Source organism: Notechis scutatus, chromosome 6 (assembly GCF_049901735.1).
Source record: "Notechis scutatus isolate UNSWTSFEM ecotype Mainland chromosome 6, rNotScu1.2, whole genome shotgun sequence".
In the NCBI taxonomy this organism is placed as follows: Eukaryota; Metazoa; Chordata; class Lepidosauria; order Squamata; family Elapidae; genus Notechis; species Notechis scutatus.
Genome location: NC_142014.1, coordinates 41,634,233 through 41,647,625, shown reverse-complemented (window position 1 = coordinate 41,647,625; position 13,393 = coordinate 41,634,233). Strand labels below are relative to the sequence as shown.

At 34.7% G+C, this 13,393-nt stretch overlaps 2 protein-coding genes across 4 annotated transcripts in view; one reads left to right on the top strand and one right to left on the bottom strand.

Moving 5' to 3' along the window:
- PPFIA2 (PPFI scaffold protein A2) overlaps positions 1–5,058 on the top strand; it is a 209,810-nt gene extending 204,752 nt beyond the window's left edge. Inside the window, exons 31-33 of the mRNA XM_087968038.1 lie at positions 901–1,060; positions 2,006–2,097; positions 3,543–5,058. Coding sequence (XP_087824164.1) covers positions 901–1,060; positions 2,006–2,064 — 219 coding nt within the window. The 3' untranslated portion in view covers positions 2,065–2,097; positions 3,543–5,058. The remainder of the gene's footprint in view (positions 1–900; positions 1,061–2,005; positions 2,098–3,542) is intronic.
- The window catches only part of ACSS3 (acyl-CoA synthetase short chain family member 3), a 138,439-nt gene that overhangs the window by 68,780 nt on the left and 56,266 nt on the right, over positions 1–13,393 (bottom strand). The window contains exon 17 of one of the 3 annotated variants that reach the window (XM_026667686.2): positions 984–5,649. The exons of 1 other annotated variant lie outside the window; for it this stretch is intronic. The gene's annotated coding sequence lies outside the window, so the exon portion shown is untranslated. Of the gene's footprint in view, positions 1–983; positions 5,650–13,393 lie in introns of those variants that run through there. One more of the 3 variants, XM_026667687.2, reaches the window with a different exon arrangement.

Here is a 13,393-nt window from a genome sequence, read left to right as displayed (position 1 = left end):
AGCAAGCTGGCAGCCAGCGCAGCTCATGGAATAGAAGTCTGATGCGTTGTTTTGGGAGCAATGTAACTTGCCTGCACCACTGCATTTGCATTAGTTGGGCAGTTCCATATGCAATGCATTATAGTATTTCAATCTAGAGATGACTAGGGTATGGGTGACTATGAGCAGAGTATCCTGATCTAGTATGGTGCACAAAGCTGTGCAAAGCCCCTCCTAGCCACAACTGCAAAATCACATGAAAATCATTTAATCGTTTAATATTTTTGTCATTCCTTTTTTTATATTCTGTAGTTTTTCTAATTATCAGTGTTAAGTTCTGAGCATGGGCGCCAGGAACGGAGACGAGGCAGTGAACAGTGAACTTCAACTCTTTATTAACGATCAGGAACAGAGCAAAAACCCTGGGCAGCAGCAGCTCTTTTATAGAGTTGGCTGCTGACCCGTTAACCAATGACTTGCGTTAAGACATTTGAATTACACCCAATGAGCGACGTTCAGCTAATAGTCAATCAGGTTGCTCCGTTAAGGACCAATCACAGCTCGCTATCCATGGGCCAATCAAAAGTGCAGGATTACGAGCCTGCTTTTCTAGCAAGGTGGTCAAGCTTTATTAAATAGTTTTTATTTGTTCATAACAATCAGTATATGCTAGCTTTGTCATTACCGATGTAATGAGTTAACAAGTGCACGTATTGTTCACCTGTTTTTAAAAACTATGCAAAGGCCAACATGAGACACCATAGAACCAGATAAAGATTTCCATAGTATACATTTTTGCAAAAACCTCTTTTAATAAGCAATAATCTACTTTCCTGATTATAACATTTCAAAAACTAGCAATGACAGCTAGGCCAAGGAAAAGATTTCAGCTTTACTAAAATTCAATATTGTATGTTGCAGAGCGATGACAAGAATTTTAGGCGTGGCTCTTCCTGGCGAAGACAATTTCCTCCACGTGAAGTTCATGGAATCAGCATGATGCCTGGCTCTTCAGAAACACTGCCAGCTGGGTTTAGGTTAACTACAACATCAGGACAGTCACGAAAAATGGCAACTGACGGTAAGCCAATTAACACCTACTTTCAAAATGAATATTCCAACTTTGCATGACTGTTAGTTACATTTAATATAAAATATTCAAATCAATTACATCTATTTCATAGCTAATAGAGAGTAAAAGAAATGCATTTTCGAGAGGCAGGGAAAAGGAAATGAGAAAATGGAGTTAAGTTTTCAAATAATGTTTTAAATTATTAAAACATTGTAATGCTTGTAAAATGTTTATTATTAATTATTATTAGCTTATTAGCAATATCCATTGTGAAGAAAGCATGCAAGATATGTGCGAATACAAGAAAACAATATAAGTCTCCCATTCAAGACACTTCACCAAAAATTAAGGGTTTCAGATGCTGATTAAATATTATTAATGCTTTAATTCCTAAATTAAAGTACATTATCCAATGCTGAATTGTTTCATTATTGGATTAATGCATTATTGGAAATCCCAAGTGAGCTTTCCCACCCGACACAGGTGGACTGTTTTCCCTGTCTCCAGTTCCACTGGATGTCTATAGGTCACACAAGGTATTAAATAAAAATTCTGATTATATATTCAGGTTTGGAGTTCATTTAGAAATGTGCTATGCAATCTGGACATATGAACATAAACATAAACTCTACTTCAACATTTAGCCTACAGATAAAAAGTAGAACAAATATACCCTACCTGCCTTCCATTCAAAGAGTGATATGAAATATATTGTCTGATTTATTTATGTATCATGGAAGCAAATACTTACGTTTGTTAATATTTATGATGAAATAACATCATTTTAGGCAAAAGACAAAAAGAGGAAACTAAGCAATTGGAACTAAATAAGCTTAAAGATAAAATAAAATAACTCACAGCAACTTATTATATTAGAAAAACCTCTATTAATGATGTTTTCACCTTCTTTCAAGTTTCTTAATATTATTAATATTATTGGATCTCTATTTGCAGTTGCTTCATCTCGGTTGCAGAGGTTAGACAATTCTACAGTTCGCACATATTCATGTTGACATAGCTAGCATGAAAAAGAGCTCTGAAGTAAAGTGAGTATTCAGACAAAAATACATGGCATTCTTTATGGAAAAGAAATAACAAGAATACTTTAGGCTACTGCTGGAGGCTTATGCATTTCAGCAATGCTGGCAAACCTGTGACCTGGATTGTAACCAGTGGTGGGATTCATCCGGTTCACACCAGTTCAGGCAAACTGGTTGTTAAATTACCGACCACCCCGCTATCAAAGTGGATCTTGGGCACTGCACTGCACTGCACTGCACTGCAATGGATAAATGGGCAACGGAGCAGCCGGCGTAAGGGAAGGAGAAGATCACTTTCTCTCTTTCTTCTCCCTGCTCCTTCTCCTTCCCTTGTCCTGGCCACTCCGTTGCCTGTTTCTCCACTGCAATGCAGCACCCAGGATCCACTTTGATAGCAAGGGGGTTTAATTAACAACCAGTTCACCCAGGGTCAGGTTGCCTATCATGGGAGGCTTGTCCCACGTGTGGCAGAGCTGGAGGAGGGATGGGCCACACCTCCCACAACAACCAGCCTGACCCTGGGTGAACTGGTTGTTAAATTATTTGAATCCCACCACTGGCTGTAACATTTCAGGTTAAGCTACTCTATTCCTGCCTGATATTGACCCCTGCAGCTAGATGCTGTTCACAGTAAATAGTATGGCATGGGGTTGGGGAATAAAAAACTTGATTTGCTATAAAATTTTTTATAAAAAATAATTAGTTTGGAAAGTGTAGGCAAAAATGAACATTTATCCATGTAATTTACAATTACTACTGTTCAAATTGTGATGTCACTCACAATCCAGTGCAGTAGCATCTGTGTTCATTACAATGATGATACTTTTCTAGCAATGACTAGACAAATCCTATGATCATGAAAACATCATCTTCCAAAATACATATATGTTCTAAAATACTTCTTAAACATTATAATCTTCCCACTAGAGAACAGCAACCTTAGTATTTTTATTAAAACATGCTATTCATTAAAATAAATTTGTACTCTCGCAAAAGAAAACAATTTTCCTTAATTTTTTTTCAAAATAAGGTAGTGGGTGTTTAAAAGAAAAAATAATACACAGAAATATAATCCTATATAACTGTTTTAATAAATAAACTCCATTGGTTTTACTGAATTTTTTTCCAGATAATCTAACTGTATCTGCATCCTTAATATACAGTATGAACATCTCTACTTCATGTTATTCTAAGATTAGGTTTGAAACACACATTCAAATAGAAAATTACAAGATTTCAAGCTATTTTAGCTATTCTCAGAGATGAGTTTAAATGCAACCAGTGAATCTTCTATCATGTATTTTTTACTGATCCCATCTTCTCCCTGCCTTACCTCTTTTCCACTCTCAACTAAGGTTTATTTTACAATTGTTACCTAGAGATTATTACTGTAAAAGAATCTATATCAGTGTAAATGTTATTATTAAATGAACTATTTTCCTTACTTCTAGATGCCACCTCTTTCTTCTATTTTACCTGAAGTGCACTACCACCATCTTAAGAAGCTTTTTATTCCAAGAACAGGGTAATAGGGAAGAAAATATAAATGTTTATCAAACTAAAATGTGTGGTGATCTTTTTACATATTTAATTGTAATGTGCAACCTGCCAAATACTACTGTCACACAATTTTTTAATCTTTTCTGTGGAGTTGAAACAGAAGTTGGTCACAAGCTCCACTGAAATGACTGAATAGTATGTGGCAAAAATATTGTCCAGATTGCACATCTTATGTAGTTTAATTAATAATTACTAATTTTTAAAAATATACATCATGACGAATTTGGACAGTGTGCAGAAATAATGCTTTTATCAAAAGGGGGGGATTCATTTTGAAATGTGTTCCATCTGTTTTATTGTAATATACTAGAATTATATGTATTTATGGTGAATTTCTTTTAATATGTGTCATGTAAATGGATATAAATATGATTTTTTTAAAAAAAATATGTGGTACATGGGGTCTTAGTGCAAACACTTGACAAATACATTGTCAGGTATACTGTTTGTATCTTTTCATTCCACTATTTTTTACAATTTTGAATTGTAGCAAAGTCAATTGAATATTGGATAGCAAAAGTTATTAGATGCTTCATCTTGTTCCTACTTTTTCAATATATATGTATATATAAAACACTATTTAAAGTGAATTCTTGCCTCTAATGATCAAGAGGTAAAAGATTTAAACATGAAACTTGAGCCAAAAATGAACCTATAAAGGCAAAACAGAACGCTCATATGCATATACAAATATACACAGAAATGCATACAAAATTGTAAAAAAGCACTGTGACTGCTCTTTTTTTCTAAAACCAACATGAAGAAAAACTGCAAAAATCAAAACCAATTATGGAAAACAAGAGACATTTTCCTCAATGGCTACGAAGAAGCAATTACCAAGAAGCAGCTAGCTTTGCTAGTATTTTTTTTTCAAAATTCTTCACATACTAGCTAAAATTGGCCTTAAACAAATCTGATTTTCAATGTTTCAGTTGTATAACAATACCCTCCATGTCTTCATTATAATAGGATATTGGAACAGCTGCTTGTCTAATGTTAGGCTTTCATTCAAAAGTGGCCTTGCTGAGACTTCACTGAAGTCAACTTTATCAGAGGAAATAACTGAAAGACAAAACAGTTATTATATACTGTATAGAAGTTTAGAGGAGAAAATATTACCTGCTGTGGTTTTATTTGATGGTGTTATTGATGTTTGCCCTTTGTTATATTGGAAGTTTCAAAGTAAGAACTATTTAATAATGTAATTTACCTACTCTATTTGCTAATAATCTTGCTGCCTGATTGATCTTATTGTAGCTTAAGTCCTGTCCTTCAGCAGGCTTATCTGCAAAACATCTGCACGTGCATTTGTTTTACTGCATTTTTAAAATTTTAAATAGATTTCAGTTACGGTGAACGAATTTTTTCTCTCCCCCTTGTCAATAAAATAAAATCAGTGCTCTTTTATGCATTCTGTCTGTAGTAGAGTTGCATACATCATGGTTTCAACCTTAAGTTTTAAAGACATTGTTTAAGCGACAAATATAATCAGGACATTCTTATTTATCAGGTTATTAAAGTACAGAATTTTTCCCATTCCAATGATTTGGAAATTTGAAAGACCCCATTTTGAGTATGAAGCAGTTGTTGGGAGTTCAAAATGATTATTACATATCACAGTATACCGTCTCAATTATTGTATCGGAGATCAATAATCATCTAAAATGTTCAAAATATTAGTTTCATATTGGAAATACAATGTTTTAAAATTGAGTAATTTGATTTACTCAAAAGTATCTGAATTTAAAGTGATTTGCACACAGTAATATGAAATACACCAATTTCAACTCAATTTAGTTATATTGCAAAATGTTTCTTTTCAGTACACTACTATGTCTTTTCCAGCTGAACATCTTCTGGACAGAAAATACATATACCGAGCTACAGATCATTCTACACTTCTGTTCCAAGTGTTTTGTGAATTGCATTTTTTTCCTGTGGCTTGCTCTTTTTGCCCCTGTCAGTAAATACAATTCAGTACTCTGCGTTATTAGGCTGCTGGGCGAAGAGCAGACGAAAAAGCATTATTTCCTAAGAAAAAATATTGGTGGAGTCTGTATAGGAAGCCAGAGACCAGGTAGCCTTTGGATTAAAACTCATCCCACTACCCCCTCCCAACCCCCCAAAAATGATTACTGTACTTGCCCACAACTGCCTTGTCCAAACCCATCTTTGCTTAACACATAAGAAATTTGGCCTTTCCTTTTAATCAAAGGGGGATTCCTTAGATTGCAGTCTAAATTGTATTGTATTAATCAGTGACTGCCATTGAAAGCAACTGGACTCATTCCACAGAGAATTAAAATTTGACTGCAAGAGTTCTCAGCACATGCTAGATTAAAGGAGGGGGAGAGATAGGATAATAGACAAAAGATTTAAATTTATTTTCAATTAAACGTTTTTACTGACTACCATACAAGCAGGTTGAACAACCCTCAATGAGTATCACAGCTCTTCCCTTAATTTCAAAATTCTTTGTAAGAAAACAGACAATTCATGAATGCCTTCTGTTTTCTAGCACCTTTCTAAGTAAGACAAGGGTAAAGTAAAAGAGGATGTCAGAATGAAAGAGAAAAACTATTTTCATCCCCTCCCAAATACCCTCATTACATGAAAGGCCCCAACAAATTACTCATAGAGGGATATGGTGCTTGACCCTCCTTCCCAAACGAACACTTTTGTGGTATTTCTCTGCCTTTCACATTTCAGGCTACAGGTAGGGGTGCAGGTAAGCCCAAGAAAATGCTTTCAGGTATTATAGTAACTTAATGCTTCAACTACATTAAATATTCTCCCTGGCCACCTGCTCTCATAAGAAAAGAGCCTTACCCAAATTAATTATCACATTATGGGTAACAACCCTGTGATTGTAGGGTGATCAAACATGAAAGATGATTATTCCCATGACTGCCAAATGGTTATAGCCCCAAATACCTGTTTATAAAAAGGTATAACGGTGTTTTAAAACAATTTGGGTATTTTAGAAAACGTGGCACAATTTTAGAGACTACATCTCTCAATGTTTAACACCAGGGGGCAATATTTCTGAACTATATAATCCTTTTTGGCTTGGTTCCTAACTGAGAATTGTTATATGGCTACAAATTGTTATTTACCTTGAATATCTGGCCATTCTGATTATGAGATTTTTTTTCTTCCTTAAACTTATATTCATCGCTTGTGGCATACTATACAGCCACAATCACCATAATGGGCTATGAGAATAACTTTGAGAGAGAGGAGGAGGAACAGTCCAGACAATGGTCTGACAAGAGAAATCTGAGTCCAAAGCAGGAATGGAGGGCGCAGAAAGCATCTCAAAATTGACTCTCCCTAATTCTATGAAATATAAAAGTAGGCCAAGGGGGGAGAACATTTTCAGGCTTGCAAGATTCTGTTACTGTAAGCCTACAATATAGATAACGTATTAGTATTCTTGTTTTGGTTTTCTTGTCTGAAATAACTTCACAGGCTGACACTAAAGGATTTCATAAAGCAGGGCTGCCAAATTCCCAGCCCACGGACCAAATGTATCACATGCTGGCCACACCCATGCCCGGTTTAGTAAAGTGGGGGAAAGTCCTGATACGTCACATAATGCACCATGACGACATGAGTTTAACACCACTGTCCTAAAGGGTTCTACCATGTAACGTCATAAGTCAGATTACACAATCTTTTTTAAAAATCAATTGGGCTGGTTCAGCACTCACAAAGAACATTCACAAAGAACAGCCCAATTCTTCCTGGCACTTTATGTTCCCCAACTTCTCTGTCAAGTTACCTAGTTGCATAAATTAGAACCGAATGAGAAAGTTACCGTGGAAAAGGACAGTGGGAGATAGGAATATAGGTAACCCTTGACTTAACAACAGTTCATTTAGTGACCAATCAAATTTACAACGGTACTGAAAAAAGTGACTTATGATCATTTTTCACAGTTGCGACCATTGCAGCATCCTCGTGGTCACATGATCAAAATTCAGATGCTTATTAGCTGGTTCATATTTGTGACATTTGCAGTTTCCAGGGGTCATGTGATCAGCTTTTACAACCTGACAAAGTCAACAGGGAAGCCAGATACACATAACAACCATGTTACTAACTTAACAACTGCAATGGTTCATTTAACAACTGTGACAAGAAAGGTCACAAAATGGGGCAAAACTCACTTAACAAAAGTTTCACTTAGCAACATAAATTTTGGGCTCAATTGTGGTCATAAGGTGAGGTCTACCTGTACAATTTGTCAGTAAGGATTATGGGGTTTGCCAGTATTTATGAAAAATAAAGTAGCTTATCTCTACCCAAGTAGCTTCAACTGAGTTTTTACCATAGCCCAGAAACATTTGCATTCATTGTATCCTGTCCTTAGCCGAAAATGAAGACTTCAGATGACTAAGGGACAGTCTCAGTTAATTCAGTAGCCACTGGTAGGCCTGAATTACAGGATTTTGCTAATACCTCAATCATTAAGTCTTGTTAGCAATCATTTTCTTTACCTAATTACTCATAGTTTAAATCTGTATGTTAAAATTATAACAAATTGTAGCTACCAATGTTGAGCTACTTTAAAAACTTCAATATAATAAGTATGGGTGTTTCAGACAAGCAAACTTTTAAGAACTAAGATTAAATTTCATCCTGGCATTGAAAGAAACCAACACAATTTTAACAAGATTTAAATTATGTCATCTGCTGCACTGTATTTAAGAAAGTGTGCATTAATTTTGGCTGTATCAACAATTGTTCATATTGTTTTTTAATATGTACTTCTTGCAGGCAGATTATATCACATTTTAATTTCTCTAATTTATGAAAGGTTTTCCTTCTTTTAATGGCTGAGTTAAGTCCATTTATATTAATTGTAATCAATTTTTTCTCTTCCATGGTTATATTTTGTAGTTAGGTTTGACAGCTCTCGTGGATCTTGGTTCACGTTGTTCTTTGGCTTCCTCCTTTCCACCTACTGCACCTTCTTCTTTTTCAGTCGTCGTTTTGGAGTCCTCTTGGAATTCAATTAGTGAAATTTCTTTTTCTGCCTCTTCCTCCCCTCTGAAAAATTCTGTGTAAAATGATTCAGCTTTCTCAATTGAATCAATTCTATATCTCTTGATCTTGCCATGTGAACATTAAACCTTCTGGAATCAGCCATCTATAATTCACCTCTTTTTAAAGTAGCAATTTGGTCAAAAATCGGTATTCTCTTCTCATCTCTCTCACTCTTCTGGGTACTTATTTCAAGACCACAATCTCCTTTGTATTTCAATGTTTTGACTCTTGCCACTTGCGGTATTTGCGTTTTAATGGCTTTCTTTGTAAATCTGATGTGAACTTCTCTTGGTAAGCTATTTCTCATCGCATATCTTGTGAAAACTTGATAAACCTCATCTATTCCATCCATCATCTTCTCTTCAGTTATTTCCAGAGCTTCAGCCAATATTTCTATCATTATCTCAGCTAGATTTTGTCCTTTTTCTTCTTCTATGTTTTGGAATCTAAGATAAAATTCTGATCTGTCCATCTCCCATCTCAGCATACCACTTTTATCTTGTTCAACCACAATTAATCTATCAATGTCTCCAATCTTCTTGTCTCTTTGTTTATCTTCTTCAATTTTTTGGAGTCTCTCATCATACTTCATCATCATTTGTTGGGTGTTCTCCACTTTTTCATAGGTTTTCCCTGTTCTTTGTTCAATGTTCTCTATTCTCTTTTCAATATTCTCTGATCTTGTTTGAATGTTTTGAATTCCTTGCATAATCATCTGCAGGGTCACTTTTTCTTGTTCTTTTTCTTGCCTTAACATTGTCTGTATTGAACGTTGTCCTCCAGATGGTGGAGAGAAAGAAGTAGAAGTTGAAGAACCAGGAGCTGTTAATTTCCTACTCATTTTGAGCAATTCAAAATCTTCAGGTTCTTCTAAACCTTAATCCAATTGTAGAATAACCAATTGCAGTTCCAAATAAAAATAGTAGGAAAAAACAAGCCAAATAGTAATAATAATAAAAAAGAAGAGAAAATTTCTTCAGGTTCTTGTATACCTTAATCCAATCGGTTAGTTAGATGGCAGTAAAAAATCAAAAATGAAGGAAAAGACCATAAACACACCATAAACACACACAAAAAAGAAAAAGTTGTAAAATCCTAAAAAAGACGAAAAAGTGAAGAAAAAGGCTAAAAAAGGAAAAGAAAATTTCTTCAGGTTCTTCAACACCTTAATCCAATTAAGAGGTCTCAAATATAAAAGGATGTATAAAAATAAGCCAAAAGAAAAAAGAAAAACCAATATGGAAGGTGGATGGAAAGACAAAAATACCAGGAAGGGAGAGAGACAGAAAAAAGGCTACTCCCTTAAAAAGAAAAGGAAGGGAAACGTTAATACTAAAGCTTTTCCTTTAAAATAAAAAGCAGGCGTAGAAATTTAACTTCCAAAGACAAGAAAAAACAAAAACAAAGACAAGTTCCAGAGAGCCAAAAATCCAAATAGCTATTACAAAAAAAAGTAGACTGATGAGGAGGGGTAGCACAGCTTAGAAAGAATAAAAAGAGCACACTGCACTTTGTTTAATTATCCAAGGCTCTTGTTATAACTCTCTTCTCCAAAGACTTATCACCTTTTCTTTTCCTAAACTTCAACACCAGAGTCCAGCTGTTGATAGAAACCCAGAAGAGCACCTGCAATAATACTCTTCCATGCTCTTCCCCTCTATCTTATCAAACAGGCAATGTCCTTGAAACAAAGTTTCAGTTCTTTCTCAGCTTTGTCTGGTCAAGAGAGAAATAGAATATTTCCAAGCCTCTAGTTGGCAGTGTTGCAAAGTTTCTTTAGCTTTCACTTTCCCCCTCCTTTTCCAAGCAAAATATAATAAGAATTAATTTAAAAAAAGGAAAAGATATTTTTTTAAAAATAACTAAAAGGGAGTCTCAAGCTTAGAATATTATAAAATCAAAAAGGAGAAAAGAATAGATAAAAAGAAGAGAGAAAAAAACTAGTCCAGTTTCAAAATATAAGATCATGTGTAGAAAATCCAGCAATGAGAAAAAAAATAAAAATATTACTTTGACATTCCTGTTTAAAATCGCCGCTTAATCACTTCTGTCAAAACTTTTACAGATTCTTTCTTTTCCTTAGGGTGTCCTTTCAGATCTCAGAATAGAAAAAGTTCTCACCAAACCGGCACACTCTCTCTGTTCTCTTTCGTTTCGGAGCTGTCCCAACTTCAGCAGCTTTAATGGCTGCCTCTTTGCCGCTGGCAAAAAGAGCTTCTCCTGGATCTACCAGGGACTTTGCGATATCCCTGGGATCGACAGGATGCGCTCTTTACATTCACCGTCTCTTCAGGATGGTTTAGATCCACTTGGACTGTCCAGGAGCAAAGATATCGGCAGTGATCTCAGACCTCCGGGATCGCATGCCGTATCGTCGCGACACCAGCTCCGCTTATATTCACTTCCTTGACACAATGTAACAAAAGAGGAGTGGTTTTATATATTAAAGAGACCATTTCAGCGAAACTGATTTATACTGATGACGATGGAAGAATATTAATGGTGGAAATAATGGACAATAATACGAAAACACTCCTGATTGCAATTTATGCCCCGAATGACAATCAAGAAGAATTCTATAAAAAATTACACATGAAAATAATTGAACTGGACTATGTTAATATAGTTATGATGGGAGATTTTAATGGGATTGTAGACAATAAACTGGACTATACAGCACAGGAAACAATAAAACAAAATGGAAAGACTCTCCCTAAATCTTTTTTTTTAATGGTAGATGAAATAAACTTAAAAGATACATGGAGAGAAAGAAATGCTAAAACTAAACAATACACCTTCTACTCAAATAGACACTTATCATGGTCCAGAATAGATATGATATGGATGTCAACAGAATTGTTCACTAATATTCAAGAAATAAATATTGAAACAAGTACTTGGGCAGATCATAATCCAATGACAATTAAATGGAAAGGACAAAGAAGATCTAGATGGACGTTAAATAATACTATTTTAAAGGAAAAAGACTTCACACAGTGGATGGAGAAAGAACTGGCCTTTTTCTTTAGAGAAAACAAAAAAGAAGATACATCAATCCAGAATGTATGGGATACAATGAAGGCATATGCCAGAGGCTTGATAATAGACTATACAAGGAAAAGAAATACCATGAAAAGATTAGCCTCTAAGACATTAGAAGATGAGTATAAAGTACTTGAAAAAGAGCTACAGAAAATGCCACAGAAAAAGGACATTAAATTAAAAATGGATATAACTAAACATAAAATGGGTTTAATAGAAAAAGAAGAATCAGCAAAAAAAATTAGAGGTGCTAAACAGAACTACTTTGAAGAGGCAAATAAACCAGGTAGATGGTTAGCATATAAATTGAGAAAGAAAAAAGAATCAAGGAAAATATTGCAATTAATAGATGACCAAGGCCAAGTTTGCTATGGTAGTAAAGAGAAGAAGGAAATCATTCGAGATTATTATGGGAAACTATACGCACGAGAATATTGATGAGGAAAGAGTTAAACAGTATTTACAGAATGCTAATTTACTCCAAATACCTAAAGAGACTGAAACAATGTTAGAAAGCAATATAACGATGATGGAGTTAACTGAAGCACTTAAGAAGCAAAATAATGGAAAGGTACCAGGCCCAGATGGACTTCCGGCAGAATTTTACAAAACATTACAAGAATCATTGAACTTTCCATTGCTACAAGTTATGAATGAAGTTATGTTAAAGAGGATACCTAAATCATGGTCAGAAGCTTATATCACACTTATTCCAAAAGAAGAGACCGATCCATTACAAATCAAGAACTATAGACCTATTTCTCTATTAAATGCAGATTATAAAATCTTTGCTTCAATATTGGCAGAAAGACTTAAAAAATACTTAAATAATTTTATCCATCCTGATCAAAATGGATTTCTGCCAAAGAGACAAATTAAAGACAATATGAGAGTAATCTTGGACACTTTGGAATACTACGAGGCGCATCCTGAAAAACAAATGGCTCTGATATTTCTAGATACACAGAAGGCATTTGATAATGTGAATTGGTGATTCATGTTGTTTACTGCTGGAACAGATGGGCTTTGCTAGAAAATTTACTCAAGCAATAGAAGTTATATATCATAAACAGACGGCAAAGGTAATGATAGAGGGAGAACTGACAGATTCTATCGATATAAGAAAAGGAACAAGACAAGGGTGCCCACTATCACCTTTGTTGTTTGTGTTAACTTTGGAAGTGCTAAACAGAAATATTAGAGATGAAAAGAATATAAAAGGAATGAAAATCAAAAAGGAAGAATTTAAGCTGCAAGCATTTGCAGATGATGTGGTTTTCATCTTAGAAGACCCTCTAGAAACAGCACCAAAATTGATAGAAAAGACAGAGACATATGGAAAGGTGGCTGGTTTGAAAATAAATAAAGATAAGACAAAGATCTTGACAAAGAATATGCTATCAAGACAAAAGGAAGAACTGGCAGACCTATTGAAAATTCAGGTCACGAATAAGATCAAGTATTTGGGGATATATTTGACAGCAAGATGCAGTACACTAAAAGAGAAAAATTATATCAAACTTAAACAGCAGATAGCGCTAGATTTGGCGAAATGGGAAAATTTACAACTGTCATTAATAGGGAGAATATCAACAATCAAGATGAATATATTACCCAGAATTTTATATTTGTTTCAAACAATTCCAAT